The sequence below is a fragment of the Cricetulus griseus genome (assembly GCF_003668045.3).
Source record: "Cricetulus griseus strain 17A/GY chromosome 1 unlocalized genomic scaffold, alternate assembly CriGri-PICRH-1.0 chr1_1, whole genome shotgun sequence".
NCBI classification, from domain to species: Eukaryota; Metazoa; Chordata; class Mammalia; order Rodentia; family Cricetidae; genus Cricetulus; species Cricetulus griseus.
This window is the reverse complement of record NW_023276807.1, coordinates 133,410,524-133,429,177: the sequence shown is the minus strand read 5'-3', so window position 1 is coordinate 133,429,177 and position 18,654 is coordinate 133,410,524. Positions and strand designations below refer to the sequence as shown.

The 18,654-nt window shown below is 44.8% G+C and overlaps 1 protein-coding gene across 12 annotated transcripts in view; it reads left to right on the top strand.

Annotated features, from left to right (window-relative positions):
• Apbb2 (amyloid beta precursor protein binding family B member 2) overlaps positions 1–18,654 on the top strand; it is a 318,116-nt gene that overhangs the window by 245,003 nt on the left and 54,459 nt on the right. For all 12 annotated transcript variants that reach the window (XM_027390798.2, XM_027390796.2, XM_027390801.2 and 9 more), the window contains 2 exons: positions 7,668–7,814; positions 9,988–10,115. In XM_027390798.2, coding sequence (XP_027246599.1) covers positions 7,668–7,814; positions 9,988–10,115 — 275 coding nt within the window. The remainder of the gene's footprint in view (positions 1–7,667; positions 7,815–9,987; positions 10,116–18,654) is intronic.

Here is an 18,654-nt window from a genome sequence, read left to right as displayed (position 1 = left end):
ATGTATTTTAGATGGGCATTATTCTGGCCCTCATTGACTGGATGGATAATTTTAAAGTACTTCACATTCAGAATGGCAAGAACACACTCCTTTCCCCCTGACTCTAACCTTTATGGACATGAAGAGTCTCCAGAAGGCTGATCTCTGTGACTGTGGTAGCAGCCAGGATAACCATACCCTGGGATCTAGCAATACAGGCCTGAATCCCAATCCTCCCAGAAGCTCTGTCAGCTCCCTGGGGCTATCTTTCCTGCTAACATCTCTACTTGGAAGCTTTTGCATGTTCCTCCTGCTCCTCTGCCGACAGCCTCGCCTGCTCCTTGTGTAGGGCTGTTGCTGGGGCGTCAAGCACAATCTCAAGGGGATTTGTCTTGAACATGGTCCTATATTCAGCTCTGGGTTCTTGGACTCCCCCCACCTGCAGCTCTAGTGAGGGCCCCCATAGATTATGTAGCTCATTCTTGGTGTCTACCTCCTGTGTAATTTCTTTTGTGTACTCCTAAATTTCTAGCCCTGACTTTTTTTTCTTTTTTGGCAGAACCACTTAACCACTTTCCTGAATGTTGGCTGGTAACTTATTGTTGTTATTTTCCCCTTCACTGTGAATTGATGTTCTTTGTTTTGTTTTTGTTTGTTTGTTGTTGGTAGTGGCTTTTTTGTTTTGTTTGGTTGTTTTGCCTTTTTTTTTTTTTTTTTTGAGACAGGGTCTCACTATATAGCTGTCCTAGAATTCACTATGTAGTCCAGGCTGGCTTTGAACTCACAGAGATCCATTGGACTCCTGAGTGCTGAGATTAAAGGTATTTGCCACCACAACAAGCATCTCTCCAGTGTTTTGAGTTAAGGTCTCTTATAGCCTGGGCTGGCCTTGAACTCTAGATCCTCCAGCCTCTACCTCAAGTTCTATCATTACAGGCCTGGAAACACCCTACCCCATCTCTCAGAGCATGTACTTGAGTTGTTATCTTGATCAGTGGGTACTCTTACCACTCTTACCCAACTTGCTTGGAACCCTTTTTTAGTACTTGGTATTCTCATAGCCTTTGAAAACATGATGGTGGTATCATGCCTTTCTTCCAAAATATACATACAATTTGGATGTCAGAAGACTTCGAATGTCCTAAAATCCATCCATGGAACTGGCAGCTCAGTTAGCCCTCTTTTTAGCCCCTAAAGCCGGGTGATGTGACCTTTTGCAGAGGATGGCGCATGCCAGCCCCTCTTAAGGCCCTGATTCTCCCTCCTTCCCACCCATGATGTGTCCTTAGTGACAGACCATCTCTAGTTGGAAACACAAAACAAGAATTGGCACAGCTGTCTGTGTAGAGTGTTCCCTAGAGCTGACACGTTTGACTTGGAGCAGACACTGGCTTCCGTCCTCAGCCATTCTCCTTGGGCTCTAAGTCAGGGTGCTTATTGCTCTAAGCCCCATACAGTTGTGTCTTACTCTTTTGTCCACAGTGATGATGTTACAGACCCCTTGGTTTGGCAGGCCAAATGAATATGCACCTGTATTATTTTTTTTATGTGTATGATTGTTTTGCTTGCCTATATATGCCTGGGCACTGCATATGTGCCTGATGCCCATAGAGGTCAGAAAAGGGTGTTGGATTCCTTGGAAATAGAGATGGTTGTGAAGCACCATGTAGTTGCTAGGAGTCAAACCTGGGACTTCTGCAATAGCAACAAATGTTCTTACCTGCTGAGCCATCTCTCCAGCTTCCACTTGAAGATTTTTGAAGTAGTACTCAGCGGAGTATCTGGCCTGTGTGTTCATTGAGGCATTACTCTGCCTTGGCATGCAGTAAAACATAAAAACATGCTTATAGATGAGTGAATCCATTGTCTTACAAGCTCAACACAGCACCACACCCTTCAGGAAGCTGTCTGTGACTCACTCCGAATCAAAAACCTTCTATGGCAGTGGTTCTCAACCTTCCTAATAATGTGATCCTCATACTATGGTGACCCCCAACCACAAAATTATTTTCATTGCTACTTCATAACTGTAATTTTGCTACTTTTATGAATTGTAATGTGAGTATCTGTGTTTTCTGGTGGTCTTAGGTGATGCCTGTGAAAGGGTCGTTTGACCCCCAAATGGGGTGCAACCCAGAGGTTGAGAACTGCTGTTCTATGGCCTGCCAACCAGTACAGCTTGTGCCCTTTTGTGCCCTCATTTCAAGGTGCCACACAGTAGATTTCCGCTGTGTATCCACTCATTAGAGGCCTCAAGAATAGGGACTAGGCCTCACCTGTGTTAGCTCCAGGAGCTAACTGGTGCTCAGTGGGTGCCATTTTCTTAGGTACTGTGGTGCTCGGTGATTAAGCTAAAATGGTCATTCCTGCAAATGAGTGTTTTAGGATTGCATTGGTAGAGTGTAACTTTTTAACTCATCTGCCTGGTAGTTTCTAAGGATCTATTCTGGCACTAGTATCATGTTCCCTCAGCAGTTACAGAGTATCACTATGCTGTAGTCAGTGTGATACCTTATGGACATTAGTCACTGTCTTCCTTCTGCACACATGGGCTGGCTTACTTGGCTGGGGCAGAGGCCCGCATGTTTCTCTCCTCTGGGTCTAACTCCCTGGTCCTATCCTCACTTGCATCCCATCTCGTGCTCCAGGGGTGATCTGCAGTGTTCTGTTGACATTCTTTCATCTCACCAGTCTATATGCTTTTTTTTTGCAGGGGGGGGGGCAGGGTTTCTCTATGTAGCCCTAGCTGTCCTGGAACTCATTCTGTAGACCAGGCTGGCCTCAAACTCACAGAAATTTGCCTGTCTCTGCCTCCTGAGTGATGGGATTAAAGATATGCACTACCACCGCCCGGCTTTTTTAGTCTATATTAAATAAAGGTCAGAGGAAGAAAAAAGACAGAGACCTGGAACTTAGCTGAGGAAAAGAGAAATAATCTATCTTGGGGGAGAAAAATGACTGAGAGAGAAGGGAGGGGTGAGTTTGTCTTTTGGAGCCATAGAGAAGAAGGAAAAGTGAGCATCAGAGGAGTCCCTACAATATGCCAGACAATATGCTACCCGCTTTGTTTCTTTGGAATCTCCTGGCAGCTCTCTGAGCTCATGTGTTATCACTTTTCAGTAAACTTGGAGTTGCAGGGGCTGAGCACCTGCCGATTGGAATAGAGAAACTGGAAGCCTGGACTGTGGCATAATAAAGCAGGGTTTAGAATTGTGTTCTTCTGCCATCACGCAGGTCTTCAGTAGATGTTCTTCCCAGGTCTCTCTGAAGATGGACTTGAGTTAACTAACATAGGGGCTAAGAGACAGCTCCGTCCAGTACTTGCCCGAGGAGCTCAGATCAAAGTGCAGGGAATGGTGCAGTGCAGGGCATGGTGCAGTGTGGGCATGGTGTGGTGTGAGGCATGGTGTCACTACAGGGCATGGTGGCAGTGCACGGCATGGTACAGTTTGGGGCATGTTGGCAATGTATGTGTGCATTACCAGCACTAGGGAAGCAGAGACAGGTGGATCCCAGGAGCTCACTGGCATGGCAGCCTAGCCTCATCAGTGATTCCTGTCCCAATACAGAGATGCTGTCTCACAAAACAGAATGGATGGTTCCTGAGGAATGACCCAAGGCTGACTTCTGGCCTTCATACATACATGCCTGCCTGAACAGTGAGCATGCACTAAAAATAAAGGCTAGCTAGGTCAGGACTAGCAAATAGCAGTCCTGGGGTTTGAACCAGGCATTTACACTCAGAGACCATAAAGCAGTGCAACTCTGGGAAGACAACAGGTCTGCCCCTCTGCAGCAGTTCTTAGAGCATCATGGTCTACAGAAATCTTATCCACATGCTAACACTGGCTGAAATCTGTGCAGCTAGAGCAATGTTTAAAACCCACTAATAGAAAAGAATATTCACTGATGATGTTGCACACCTTTAATCTCAGCACTCAGGAGGCAGAGACAGGCAGATCTCTTAGATTCTGGGGCCAACCTGGTCTACAGTGTGAGTTCCAGGACAGCCAGGGATACACAGAGAAACCCTGTCTCTAAAAACAACAACAAAAAAGAATATTGACAATAATGATTGTAATTAAATTCAGTGATTTCTTGCTGTGAACAGACCATTATCTCATTCAGTAGCCTTAGTGCTATAACGTGGGTAATGCTATTATTCCTATCTCATATGCCTCCAGTGGCATGCCACAGGCACACCGTGCATACTGAGGAGTCATGGCTTAAATCCAGATTATTGGATCACGCCACCCAGATCCTGAACCACTGCTTACCTGCCCTCTTCATCAAGAGCTGCTGAGGAATGAGCAGCCTTCAAAATGTATATATTAAACCGGGTGGCAGTGGTGAACACTTTTAGACCCAGCCCTCAGGAGGCAGAGGCAGGTAGATCTCTTTGAGCGCCAGGACAGCCTGGTCTACAGAGCCAGTTCCAGGACAGCCAAGGCTACACAAAGAAACCCTGTCTGGAAAAACAAAATAAAAATGTATATATTGATTTTTTTCATTATAAATTTCTTTTTTAAAAGTTTTAAAGGGTGGGTGATTTGAATAAATATTTTCAACTCTTCCCCTAACCAAAACTGAGTTTTTGTTCCCAAGAGCCCAATTTTGGTTTATATCCTGAATTTAAGGTAGCATAATGACTGCTTTAAGCTTCCTGGCCACATAGGGGCAGCACCTTGCAGTGCTGGTGCTTACTCTTTGCTCCTCTTTGGAAAGGGCCCAGCTGGAGCCATACATGGTGGGGCACAGTATTGTCTCTATACCATTTTTCTTTGGGTACGTGGAATGGTGGTGAAGCTTTTCAGACCAGAAACTAAACAACTATATGTAGGAGCCATCCCCTTATGCCCTCAAAAGTGGTGGGCTGGACACAGAAATACATATGTATCTTGGTCCAAATCCTGGTGAATTCAACCTCTGGTATTGATCGTGAGGCCAAACAGGGACTCTGTGATATACTCAATAGGGAATGGTCTTTGGGGTGGGCAGGGGCTGGGGACCTGTTTGTTGGCCAGCTGTCCTGAGTTGGTGAGCTCTAGATCCAATGAGAGATCCTATTTCAGAAAAGAAAGTGGAGAAAGAGTGAGAAAGACACCCAACATTTACCTCTGGCTTCTACACATATGCACCTACACACAAAGAGTAGTAGCCAAAGCCAAGGAATCCCAGGCCTCGTACCTAAGTGTTCATATGTATGCACACCACAAAAAAATAGTGAGTCAGAATGCAGAAATAAAGTGGGTGCAATGCAAGTAAATATTATCCAAACCAAAAGTCAGTTCTTTTAGAGGCAGGACAGAATTGACAAGGCCAAAAGGACGAGGACAGAGGGTGGGTTGTGACACTGACTTTGCTAATGAGGACTTGTGTTGGGAAACAGTGGGAGAGATATGTTTGAGCTTCCCTGGCTCCCTGGAGAAATAGCGGAGTCAGAGTGGCCAAGAGCTCACACTCAGGAAATGGGTTTTAATAAAACAGGGTGTTTGTTGATGTGTGCCTGGGCATTTCTGACTAGCCAACCACCCGGAGAAATAGAGTTTGCTTTGGGGCCTGGGAGAGCAGAGCTGTAAGAGGGGCAGGCCAGAAGAGTATCTCCTATCTCTGCAGCACTCTCTCTCTCTCTCTCTCTCTCTCTCTCTCTCTCTCTCTCCTCTCTCTCTCTCTCTCTGTCTCTGTCTGTCTCTGTCTCTCTCTGTCTCTCTCTGTCTCTCTCTCTCTCTCTCTCTCTCTCTCTCTCTCTCTCTCTCTCTCTCTCTCTCTCTCACACACACACACACACACACACACACACACACTCATAGAACAACTGTGAGGGGCTCTGCCACAGCTGTTTCCCAGTAGACAGGCAGCTGAGTAGCTTTTACAGTCTCTAGGCCTGCCTTCTCTTTGGGATTTATTTGTAGTAGACTCAATCATGCATACGCTGACTGCACAGCAGTTGTCAGGCATTACACAGCCTTCCCCTCTAGGCTGAGAACATCTGTGAGTGGTATGCACACTGTGTTAACTTCTGTGTTTAGCATTTCGTTGAGCTCTCCCCCTTAAGGAAGTGTGACTAGCAGCTAGGTGACGTCCACTCTAGTCATGGTGTTGGGGTAGAGAAGGTTAGGCCAGTCTTGATGATCGTCACATTGGGATAAATTGTCACATTTCTTCATTTCATTTTGAAGTTTACATTTATATAAAGTTGGCAGCTTCTCTAAGAGCCAATCTCTTTGCTTTTCATGGAAGAAAGTGGCTGCTTCTCTGCCCCCACCTGGCCCTGGTGCACAGCTTCAAGGGGACCTTGGGATGCAGGGAGGGGTGAGAGAAACTTCAGATCCTCTGGGGACAGCAGCTCCTGATCAAGAGTATTGCCCATGCGGCTTGCTGTGTTTCGTGTCTTGGGAGTATTAACATGTTAAAATAAGCACATAATTCCTATTTTGTTTTTGTTGTTTTGGCTTATGTAAGTTTATATATATGAGAATTTTTTATATATATATACAACATTCTGATTATGGTTTCCCCTCCTAGAGATCTTCCCATATCTCCTTCACCCATCCAAATCCCTACCCTTTCTTGCTCTCACTCATTAGAAAACAAGCAGACATCTTTTAAAAATGATAATAATAATAATAATAATAATAATAATACATAGATAGGATAAAATAAAAACAAACAAACCTAATAGAACAAATAAACATAAAATTTTAAAAAGAGCCAAAGAGGACTGGAGAGATAACTCGTTGGTTAAGAGCACTCCCAGCAACCACGAGGTGGCTCACAGCCATCTGCAATGAGATCTGGTGCCCTCTTTTGGCCTGCAGGTGGACATGCAGGCAGTACACTGTATACATAATAAAATCTTAAAAAACAAAGACAAAAAGAGCTGCCGGGCGTTGGTGGTGCACGCCTTTAATCCCAGCACTCGAGAGGCAGAGGCAGGTGGATCTCTGTGAGTTGGAGGCCAACCTGGTCTCCAGTGCGAGTGCCAGGATAGGCTCCAAAGCCACACAGAGAAACCCTGTCTCGAAAATACCAAAAAAAAAAAAAAAAAGCTAAAGAAAAAGCATAAACACATATAGACACAGACACACACTCAACACAAGCAGAAATCCCATAAAGACACAAAAAAAACAAAAACCATGTGTAAGTAAAATATCTGTATGGGGAAAAACTGTCCAGACAAAACATTATGAGAGGGGGAACAAAAAAAAAAAGAAAATTTCCCAAAAATACTATTGAGTTCATTTTCTGTTGGCCATCTACTGCGTATAGTTCACTCTCTTCTATTTTCTTTGTCTAGGTACCTAATAATACCAGGTCTCGTGGGGTTACATTTCTTACCATTAAAAAAAAAAAATCTGTTTTCTCACAGGTGATGGGAACTTAGAAGCCTTTGTGCCATTAGTTAGCTCTGTAATTATGCTCCTGGTGCTCTTCCTTCTAAGGAAAAAGTATCCAGGAGCACAACACTCTCGCACAACAACAAAGAAGGTTGTCCCTATGCTTTTCAAAATACAAATCATCGCTGCAATTTTGTCCTCCAACAGCAGAGGATTTGCTAACTGAATTGGATGATTAGCCACAGTGAGGCAAATAAAGGCACACTGAGCAGACCCTAGTCATTACAAGTAACATGATGCCGATGACCACAACCGACAAGTCACTTCGTGTTGTCTGACTTTGTCTTCCAGTGTTTTGCTGTGCGTTCTCTGGGCTGGGTAGAGATGGCAGAGGAGGATCTTGCCCCCGGGAAGAGCAGTGTTGCGGTCAACAACTGCATCCGGCAACTTTCCTACTGCAAAAATGACATCCGAGACACAGTTGGCATTTGGGGAGAGGTAAGTCACCCTGGAAACAGTTAGTAGCTACTTTTGTGTATTCTGCCGTGCTTTGTTGAGCTTGGGGCTCTGGGAGACCTTGTAGTGAGGGGGCTCCAAGTGTTAGGACAAATACTGTCAGTTTGATGTACCAGAGTAGTTATGGTTAGCCCCACCACAAGCCACTCAGGACCGTGCCCCCAGGAGAGATCATTTCTCAGGGCTAAAAGAGTTCCCTAACCCTCAGATCCTCAGAGGTCCATCAGTAAATGTTCAGAGCTCAGAAGCCATCCTATGTTCATGTGTGCAATGGAATGTCATCTATTAACAGTTTTCTGGGGAACAGCCCATGACTCTCAGGGTGGCATGTGATTCTCACACCTGCACTCATGAATACTGATGTCCTGCTCTATGAGGTGAATAATTGCCCTTTGCACACTTCTTCATCTATAACCTGACAATCATTGCACATGAGCTGTAGAATTTTGTCTCACTTTTAATAAAGCGAGTCTACTTTGAACTATTAGTTGAGATAATGTCTGAGGGCTGGAGAGATGATGGCTCAGCGGTTAAAGGCTAGGCTGGCAACCAAAAAGGTAAAAGATAGTATCTGAATTGAAAATGCTCCCAGATTTGCATTAAGATTACATCAAACAGGGGAAGTCGTATTCATGCTCTATGACATGCAGAACACATTAGGAACATCCTAGACCGTGCTTGCCTGTGTCCCACCAGCAGAACATGGGTTGGAGATTTTGCTTTCAAGCTGGACCGTTGGCAATGCCACTGTTGGTTTCTCCCAGCAGTGCAGCATGATGAGAAGCAGGTCCCCAAAGCTCCCCATGGTAGAGTCTGTCCCAAGGGGGAGCCTTGCTATGGGGCTGGACTCCATTGTTAACCAAACTCGCATGGAGGAGGGGGAGGAAGAGTTTTCTCCCTTGCAAGAAAACCCCTGTTGAGACTTCTCGCTTTGCTGTGTCACATCCAGTCACCAAGGACTGACTCTGACAATGAAGTGTGATCTCACAACACATCCCTGAATTTGAAATTTAATGGGTTTTGTTTTCCTCCAGTCAAAGTATTAGCTTCCCCATCCTTAAGAAAATTTGCTGTGATTTACACTAACATGAACAGCAGACATCTGCAGATGCCATAGCTTTGAGGCAGCAGGCAATCCCTCGTCCAGGCTGTGGGAAGGCTTTGGCCACACGAGTCTGTGCAAGTTACATTTGTGTTTGTGATGTGTCATCTGCAAATGGTTTGTCTGCTCTTGAGGGAAAGCTCTCAATCACTCTGAAAATCAGCTGCAGCCACTGGCCACTCTTAATCACTGTCTGGCAGAGGCACTGTCTACCTGCCCCTGCCACCCCAAGCATCACAGCTCAATCATTCTAACAACCTTTGACATCATTCTCAAAAACTGTACCAAGAGCCACTGATCCATCCCTTTGGGATTGGAGCCCCAATAAGAGGCCTGGTGGTTCAGCTCACGCAGGCTTCCCTGGTTTCATGCCTGCATCTGAGTCGCCTTCTTGAGAGACCATCTTTCAGCTGTATAGCAGATGGCTAATCATTCCTTGAGAATGTGCGTGAGGATTCTATGAGGGAAGAAGAAAGTTACATAAGCTAGCATTCCTGCCCTTAAAGAGCCGACCTGTATAGGGAGAGAGGACATGAACGAACACTACAAATCCAAACTACAGCTCAAGAGTTGAAAAGCCAGAGGTCTCCCTCTCAGTATGATGGCAATGTCCATTATCGGCTCTGCACCAGATCTTGGGCAGGTACTTAGGGCTCAGCCTTGGCGGTGTCCACAGCCAAGCTCTCACAGGGCAGCTGAGAGTTCAGTGCACCCCAACTATTCAGTGTAATATTTGACATTCAATTAACAAGCACAGGGAAGTGATGATCATCCTTTGCCAGCCACATCCTGTGGACATAGGATGGGGAAAGTGGAGGAGATGGACGTGGCTGTAGGTCAAGGAAGAAGAGTGTCCTTGGCATGAAGAATGGTGAGAGGGAGCCATTGAAGGCTGGAGGGGGTGTGCAGTTCATAAAAGAAGATTCTCTGCGGCCTTCCTGTTAGGAATTTGTCTAGATCCAGAAGTATAAATAGTTAAAGATAAGAGCTGGTTAGAAAGCAGGCCTGCACACATCAGATGTAAGGTCTCCGTATTTTCTTGTTAACTCCCAGGGCAAAGACATGTATCTGATTTTGGAAAATGACATGCTCAGCCTGGTGGACCCCATGGACCGCTCCGTGCTACACTCCCAGCCCATCGTGAGCATCCGAGTGTGGGGTGTGGGCCGAGACAATGGCCGGTGAGTGCCTGGGCTGGTGCAGCCTATCCTCCTTCAATATGTATCCTAACAGAAACTGATGAGAGAGGTAATAGACCAGAGTAAGTCTTTGCTCTGCTCTCCCGCCTCCCAAGATATCCAGGATTTCCCTCCCTGGCTTCTGTCCCTCAAAGTTAGTCAGCTCTGACTCATGCATGCCTTTGGGTCAACATTGCAAGCATTACAGCTCCAGTGGAAAGGTATCTTGGCAGCTGGGAGCCAAGGAATACCGTGAAGTCATACCGCGCAACAAACCTCCCAACAGGAGATTTATTGGGAGAGAAAAAAACCCAGGAGGGTGGCTGCCTCTGCTTGGATGAGAAACAGCAGCAAACTGAACTGGATACAGGGCTTATATAGAGCATCTTGGGAGGAGGGTGGAACTTTTCAGGGTGCAGCTTTCCAGGGTGGAGACTGGTGCAATTTCCTGTGGATAGATTGGGCTTTTTCTCTGTAGGATGGGGCTGGGTCCAGCAGGTAGGGCAGCTGGAGTATTATGTGGGTGGAACCTGGAAGTTAGAAGTCCTTGGGGGAAGGGCCTGGCCACTTCTGTGGCTTGAGGGGCTTGCATTCACACATCTCCTCCCTCATTTTACCAAGTGCCCCTATGCATCAGACAATAGTGCCCTGCATTATTTCTGTCTTCTCCACATTCCTTTTCTAATCAATGTCATTGGTTGCATCCTGAATGCCTCGGATCCACGCTACTAGTAATGTTTAAGTTGAAATGTTGGTTGAGTTAAACAGTTGCCTTCCGCATGTGTTTTTATGGTGTTCGACTGAAAATGAGTTACCACAAATACTGTGAATCTTCTGTTCCCCAAGATGACAGGAAACTGATGTTCTGATTTTCAAGCCCTTATCATAGCTAATAACTTTAGCAGTTGTTACCACTAATATTGTACTTGAACCCCACTGCAGAATAGTTGGACAGAAGTACATTCAGTTAATGCTTAAGTTATAATCATTGTTTTGGCAAGTCCCAAGGTGTAGGGGCATCTTCTAGCATCTTGGGTCAAACTGTTGGACATTTAAAGTATCATGTTGAAAATGGGCAAAAATGTTACAAAAGTAGATAAAAATCACGGGTGTCAAAGGGATGGTTTTTCTGAACATTCTGGCTTGTTTTTGTGTGTGTGTTTGAAATTGGGTCATGCAGTCCTTTATAAGGGGAAGGCCTTCCTTGTCTTATACAGCCATCCTGTGTGTGAAGCACCAGTGTGTTTAGTCATCTTTGACCAGTTCTGCATCCTAAACCAGAAATGAAGGCTTATGACTAAATATTTGACAGTCAAACAACAAGCATTTATGCTGGAACCAGATTTCAGAAAGAATTCTCTAATTGCTGATTGGGTTAAACCTTCCTGGGAGCATAGCACATCTCTGAGCTATCAATACTAGAGCGAGGAGCCCTAAGAGCTGTGACAGGTGCTTTGGGGTGAGCAAGTAGATGGTTCATATAGCCTGTCATTCATTTGGAGTGCTGAAGTGCTTGTCTTCACTTCAGTGAATTACTGTCAGAGAAACTCTGAGGCCATTACCCATCTCTGAAAACATGTAGCCTCTGTAGAGGGCTCTTACTTTCCCGATTTCTGTCCCCCATGTCTATCTGTACAGCAGGAGTCAAAGTGGAGACCATTATATATTCCCACAACTAGAAATGTGGATTCAGGTCTGTTATTTGTTTTGGTTTTGTTTGCACTTGACTGAAGGCCCCAAGTATGCTAAGCAAGCACTCCGCCACTGAGGCACATCCTCAAACCTGCTACCTATGTTTTAGGTTAGATTTTACTCATGCAAGTTTTCGGTCTACACTATTCCTTTAAAATAAAGCCAATAGCTACATGTTTATAAGAGAAACGTGATTTGGATTCTAGATGGCAAAATTGCTCAAACTCTCTGCACCTCATTTTCTCTCATCTGAAAAATGAAGATAACTGCCAGGGACAACAGCACATGTGTGTGCTCCAGTGACTGTCTATATAATAATTGGCATGATGATGAAAACATGCAAGTGGTTAATGAATGTTTACTCTTGATTTTTTTTTTTTTTAAGCAACATGTACTTAACAGATGCAGCTAATTACATGACTTCCTTTTCAAGCCACTGCACGGGGGAGGGGTCAGATTTCTGGTAGCTTCAAAGATGGTTGATCACTGGAGATAGGCAATAGGAAACTCTTGCAAATCCTGATGAGTTCAGTTTACCTGCAGAACAGGAAGAACCCCACCAAAGAGCACTACCCAAGGTACATGGTGTTAAGTCAGTGCCAACCCCCTAGGCAGTCAGGACCTCAGCAAGTCTCCATGGTTAGTGGGAGTGAGCAGGGTGTCTTTGAGCCATCAGTGTCGCCATCAGGGTCATGTTCTTACATGACCAGATCACTATCAGCTAGGCCTTACTTTTTTTTTTTTTTTTTTTTTTTTTTGCTCAGTAAGTAAAGACGCAAGTTTGCTTAAAGGTTCTGTTTATTCCCATTGGTCCCCTGTGCTTTCATGCCCTGGAAGGAGCCTTTGTATTCTGGGTAGTGGGGGTGTGGGTGGGTGGGTGGGGTGTGTGTGTGTGTGTGTGTTTAACTTTCCTTTGCTTTTTATTCTCTCTCTTCCTTAACAGCAATTTACAAAAGCAAATTCAATTTGTAACCCTGCAAAGGAAAAGGGTTTTCACTTTGCATGAATAAAACATAATAGTGTTTCATTTTGCCGGAGAAAACAAGGCCATTTCGCATTCCCCTTTGTAGCTTGCCTTGCTGAGAAAACGGCCTCTCTTGGGGGGTTTCTTGATGTGGTTAAAATGAGTAAGAAAAGTATGTGTGCCAGACTGAAATGGCAAAACCTTCCCCAATAGCGCATTGCACCCCACTGAGCTGTATAATTGCAGAGTTTCTGAAAGTGTTTTGGGTTTAACATTTTCTTAAGGCCTTTGAGGGACTCAGTTTCCTTGAAACCCCTCTGGTAGTGGTTTTACCTTGGATGAAGAGGAGATCTGGGAGGTGGGAATCAGGGAGAAGGTCCAGGCCTGCCAGAGCCATGTTGGCCATGCTCGAGCTGGCTAGAATCCCTTCAAAAGTGTCAAGGCATTAAGAAAATTGAAAACCACTGGTCTGGAGTCATCTGGGAAACTGTTAAACAAAGTGACAGTTCCTTTTCACACTCTGTGGCTTTGTACTGTCCTCTACACTGGAATACTAGTCAGTTCTATGTAGCTGTGAGAAAATGTCTCAGGTAATCTTTTTCTTTTTTTTTTTTTTTTAATAGGAAAAGGATATTGTGGTCCTTGATCAGTTAGCATCCTTGCTTTTAGGACTGGCAAGGTGGCTGTAAATCTTGAGGGAGCTACTTCCCTCATCATTGCTGAGAAACCAATGGGAGAAAGAAATGAGCCCAGGGCCCCAGTGTCGCCATCAGGGTCATGTTCTTACATGACCAGATCACTATCATCTAGGCCTTACATCTTTTTTGGTTTGTTTTTTTGGTTTTTTGAGACAGAGTTTCTCTGTATTACTTTGAAGGTTGTCCTGGAACTCGATCTGTAGACCAGGCTGGCCTCGAACTCACAGAGATCTGCCTGCCTCTGCCTCCCGATCTTAAAGGTCACTTCCCAGCAGTTCTGTGAATTGAGGACTAAGCCTTTGCATGGGCTGTAGGGAGAGATACATATCAGTTTCCTTGATGGGAAACACACTTTGGGAATGACTGCTCAGGGTAGTAAACTCATTCATTTAAATTAATGGCAACACTAAATTGCTGAGGTTTGTTTTTTAAGAAAAATATGATTGCATTCAATAAATAATGATGGTAAGTGGAGACCCCATTGGGCCTGCTCTAATGAAGATAAAATTTCTCCATAACTAATAGCAGCCAACAGCAGCGTTGCATACATGTGCTTTTTAGGCACTGGTTCTCCCTTCTTATTCAGGTTTAATGTTTGCCTTGTGGCATGTTTGTAAGCCTGGATTGCAGGGCAGACCTTCTCTTCCTGGAAAATGCTGTACATAGCACTTTTCTGATTGTGATGACTGATTTTAATAAGTTCTGTATGTCACAGATTATTCCTAAACCATCAGATGATTTCTCTTTGGCTTGTTCTATCTGGTTTTGACCTCAGGAACTTTTTACCCAACAAATATAAAGGATTGTAGCAGGGCAGTGGCGCACACCTTTGATCCCAGCACTTGAGATGCAGAGGCAGGTGGATCTCTATCAGTTGAAGCCAGCCTGGTCTATAAAGAGAGTTCCAGGACAGCCAGAGAAATCCTGTCTCGAAAAACAAAACAAAACGACAACAGCAACAACAACAACAAAATGATTGTCCTGGATGTTCGTAAACATTCTCCTCCCCTAGGTTATCTCCAGTGGGCTTTGTGAATGAATTTGGTTCAAGTTGCTTTCAAAGGCTTTTTGCCACACATAGTGTAGGTTCCTGTTTCTGGTTTTGCTGTTTTTTGGTTTCTTTTGAAAACACTGCTTGTTTTTTGGTTGGACCTTGACAATGATACAATTATTTAGTTAGGCAGAAAAAAAAACCAACTCCAACTGACCTTCCTCCACCCCTCATTCTTTGGCAGCACTAGGAATTGAACCTGGGCCTCACCCATGCTGGGTAGGCAAGTGCCTTACCACTGAGTTCTATCCCCAGCCCTCTTTCCGACCTTTCCTTTGGGACTTGTATCACTACGTTGCTCAGGCTGGCCTTGAACACACTGTTCATCCCCAGACCGTGGCTGTTCTCTTGTTTAGCTATACCAACACTGGTCCATGGTCTGCTATTTTGGGGGAGGGGTGTGTTAATCAGCTTTCTGTCATTAAGCCAAAATGCACGAGATAATCACCTTTAAAAGAGGAATTAGTTTTGCTCTATGGAGTGCCTTCTTCAGATGTCTCAATTTCAGTATCCCCAGCCTCTTCCCTGGGTTCCCCTAACCATGGAGGTCAGAGCCCCATCTCGGAATGACCACTCTCATGAGAATCCCTTAATGCTTTCTTCATGACCTTTGCCTAAGCAGTGGCAATTCTTTTCTCTCTTTTCAAATAACTGGTATTGCTTCTGCTTCTTGGTGGTCCTGCCGAGCCTTTGTTGACACTTAAAAATGAATTAGCAGAGACTGAAGGAGGCAATCTGTTACATGGTGGCTGAAGTGACAGTCAGGCTTCCATCACTGTGACAAAATACCTGAGATCATCACCTTTAAAGAGAGGAAAAGTTCACTTTAGCCTGAGATTATTTGGCCCAGTTGCTTTTACACTTTAGTTACACATTCATGGTAGGAACATGTGGTCAAGAAGCAGAGAGAGTGACGAGGAGCCAGGGTCTTGATATGCCTTTAAGAGCATGCCCCTGGTGACTGTCTTCCCAATAGGCCCCATTCTTAAAGGTTCCAGCACCCAGTGTCCAGGGTGGAGTCTAAGCCCTTAGCTTATGAGCCTTTGGAAGACATTTAATATTCAAACTACAGCACAGAGTACTTGGGAAAGTTGTTTTAAGTGAGCAGCTGTGTTTATTCTATTGTTTAGCCGTACAGCACCGTGTCACACATGTGCATATTGGGAGCAGGGTATCAGTCAGCTTTCGATCACTATGGCAAAATACACAAAATAATCACCTTTCAAAAGGGGGAAAGGTGCCAAGCAGTAGTGGCACAGGCGATTGTGAGCCATTCGATGTGGGTGCTGGGAAGCAACTCAGATCCTGTGCAAGAGCAATGTGTGCTACTAACCACTGAGCCATCTGTTCACCCTCACCCCAACTTTAGCTTTTTTAGCTAATCTGAAAGTTATCTATACTTTTTGCTTGGCCATCGTTGCTTCTCCTGGATGTGATTTGCTTGGTCTCCGTATGGGAGACAGTTTCCTAATGCCACCCAGTTGAGGATTCCATGAGCCAGACAGTAATAAAAGATTGATGGGACCCCAAGCTCTGCTGATAAAAGTTTAATCTGGGGTGTCTGCTGCCATGCCTCAGGGAGAGATGTCTTTGGAGAGAGAATAATAATTTTCTCCCTGTGCCACAGTATTATCCTGACCTCTAGAGTTAATATCTTTTTAATACAGCTTCATGATAAGACAGGGCATCGGGATTTTCTTGACTGGTCTGCTGACTCACACTGTAGGGATAATATAACTCTTCACAAGTGGCTTCCTTGCCTCCCACTAATCACACTGAGGTGCTCGACAGACTTTGAATAGCCTTTAAGGAAAGATGTTGTAAGTGATTGCCTAGAAAACTTCCCCTCAGGGAATTCAGGTGAGCATCTTCAATCGAATCAGTCATGGTGGCACTGTCACTGATGGTGCCATAGAAGCCAAATCCTTGTGAGAAATGCCTCATCCATTTTGGTGGTTCTGGCTTTGCTCACTGCCCAGTGTCCTGTGTGGGCTTTAGCACCAGCCAGGGGCCTTGCCCTGCTGGTTCTATAGGATGCAAACAAGTTCAATGTAAATGGGCATTTCCTGTTCCATAGCAGCTTGGTCTGGGACAGGAAATATCTGGCAGCCACTTGACAAATTACCATACAGAGGCTTATATTACTTATAAATGCTCAGCCGATAGCTCAGGCTTGTTACTAGCTAACTCTTACATTTAAATTAACCCATAATTCTTATCAATGTTTAGCCACATGGCTTGGTACCTTTTCTCAGTACAGCATTCGCATCTGGCTTCTCTCCTACTCTGGGTCTAACACGCAATCTCTTCCTGCCCAACTATCAGCCAGTCAGCTTTTATATTACAATGAGAATAATCTAGAGCACTTCGAGATCCCTAAAAAAAAGTCCATCTTTCAAATCCTGAGTCCTGAGTCAAGTGAGCCTTCCTGGATGCAGTGGGGAGGCGATTGTTGTTCTTGGTTACGGCCATCTTCTGAAACGTCTTGGAGCATCCAGAGAAGTAGCCTTGGTTGGAGCCGTGGCTGAGCCACTCACATCAACATAGATGAGTGTCTAAGAGGGGAGAAGGTTGGAGCTACTGTAAACAGAGCTTTAATCTGTCACAGCTCATGTCCCAGATGCTCAACTGGGAACTAGGTACTTGAAGGACTGTGCATGCCCTAAGCCTCTTGTTGCTGCAAATGAATGTTCCATCACCACTTTTCATAAACCACTTGTCACCTTGAATGCTTTGAACTAGAAAGTAATCACCCTCAGATTTGTAGCTTCCTATCGAATGTAGTGAGTGGAAATATAATCTGGCTGGGAGCCACTAGGGAAGAAGGGTTCGAGAGCCTCAGTTAGAGCTCAGAGAGGATCACTGTGGGCAATTGAGTTCTGGGAACTAGAGCAGGTCAAGAGAAAGAATGGAGAAGAAGTCCCCATATGCAAACCAATCGTGGTTCTTTGCTTACACTGTCAGGGGCCCTTACTCAGTATCCTGGTCTCTCCGGCCCTCCATCTGTGGTCAGGATCATCCCTCTGGTAGCAGAAATGAGGGGCTTCCCACAAAGTGTTGTACATTGCTCACCATGCTACCATAGTAACATGGTAATCATTCCTTGAATATATATATATGTATATATATATATATGTATACATATGCTTATTAAGTGGTATATATATTTTATAAATGTTACAAGATGCTAGAGATGGTTAGCTCAGTTGGTGAACTCAGACCCAGTGTGCACAAATCCCTGGGTGGAATCTTCAGCAGCATAAATTGACTGAGGTGGCACATGCTGCATTCCCAGCTCTGGGGAATGGAGACGAGAAGGTTACAATGTTAGTTCAAAGCCACCCACAGCTTCAGAGAGAGCTTGAGGTCATCCTGGGATCTGTGACAGTGCTTGGAAGAGTTGAATTTTGGTAGAGAAAATTTATGAATATTATCCCCTAAGGAATTCTTAGTTAGTCACTTGGGTCCAGACACTGCTGTCATCCATCACACTTAGGTCACCAAGGCTGTACTTCTCACTGGCCCTTGTTCCTGCCCTCACTGTCTTCTCCAAGGACAAGAGAGTCATGTTGCCTTCACTCCCTCATAGTTCACAACCATAGATCCAGGTGCCGTGTCCTATGTTTCTGTGTTGTAACTCCAACTAGGAATTCCTATCTGCTGGGCTGTTTTCCAGAGAGTACTCTGGGAGAATGCTCTTAGAAAAAAGAAAGAGCCAAAAGGAAGGGAGAGTGGCCAGGAGTAAAAAATCATCCATACTCCTTACAAGTGGGGACCTGTGCTAGTGCTTGCATCTCTCCACCTGGTACCTACCCAGCTTTGGCTTCTCAGGTGTAGAGTAGTAGCCAAAGCCGTGTCCAGGTCCAACAGCCCTCAGCAGGTGAATATAGACATGTGTCCAGCTACTGATTCACACGGTAGTGTGCTCACCCTCAAAATAACTGTAGAAACAAGACCCCCATACACACTGAGAAAGAGAGCACATACCATTCACACTGAGAAAGAGAATACCCCACACACACTGAGAAAGAGAACACATAGCGTATGGCTGGTTCTGTTAATATGAAATTCTTTGGGGGAAAAAAGGCAAGATGAACTACCCAGTGGTAACAGAAGGTAGGGATTATAAAGAGACTA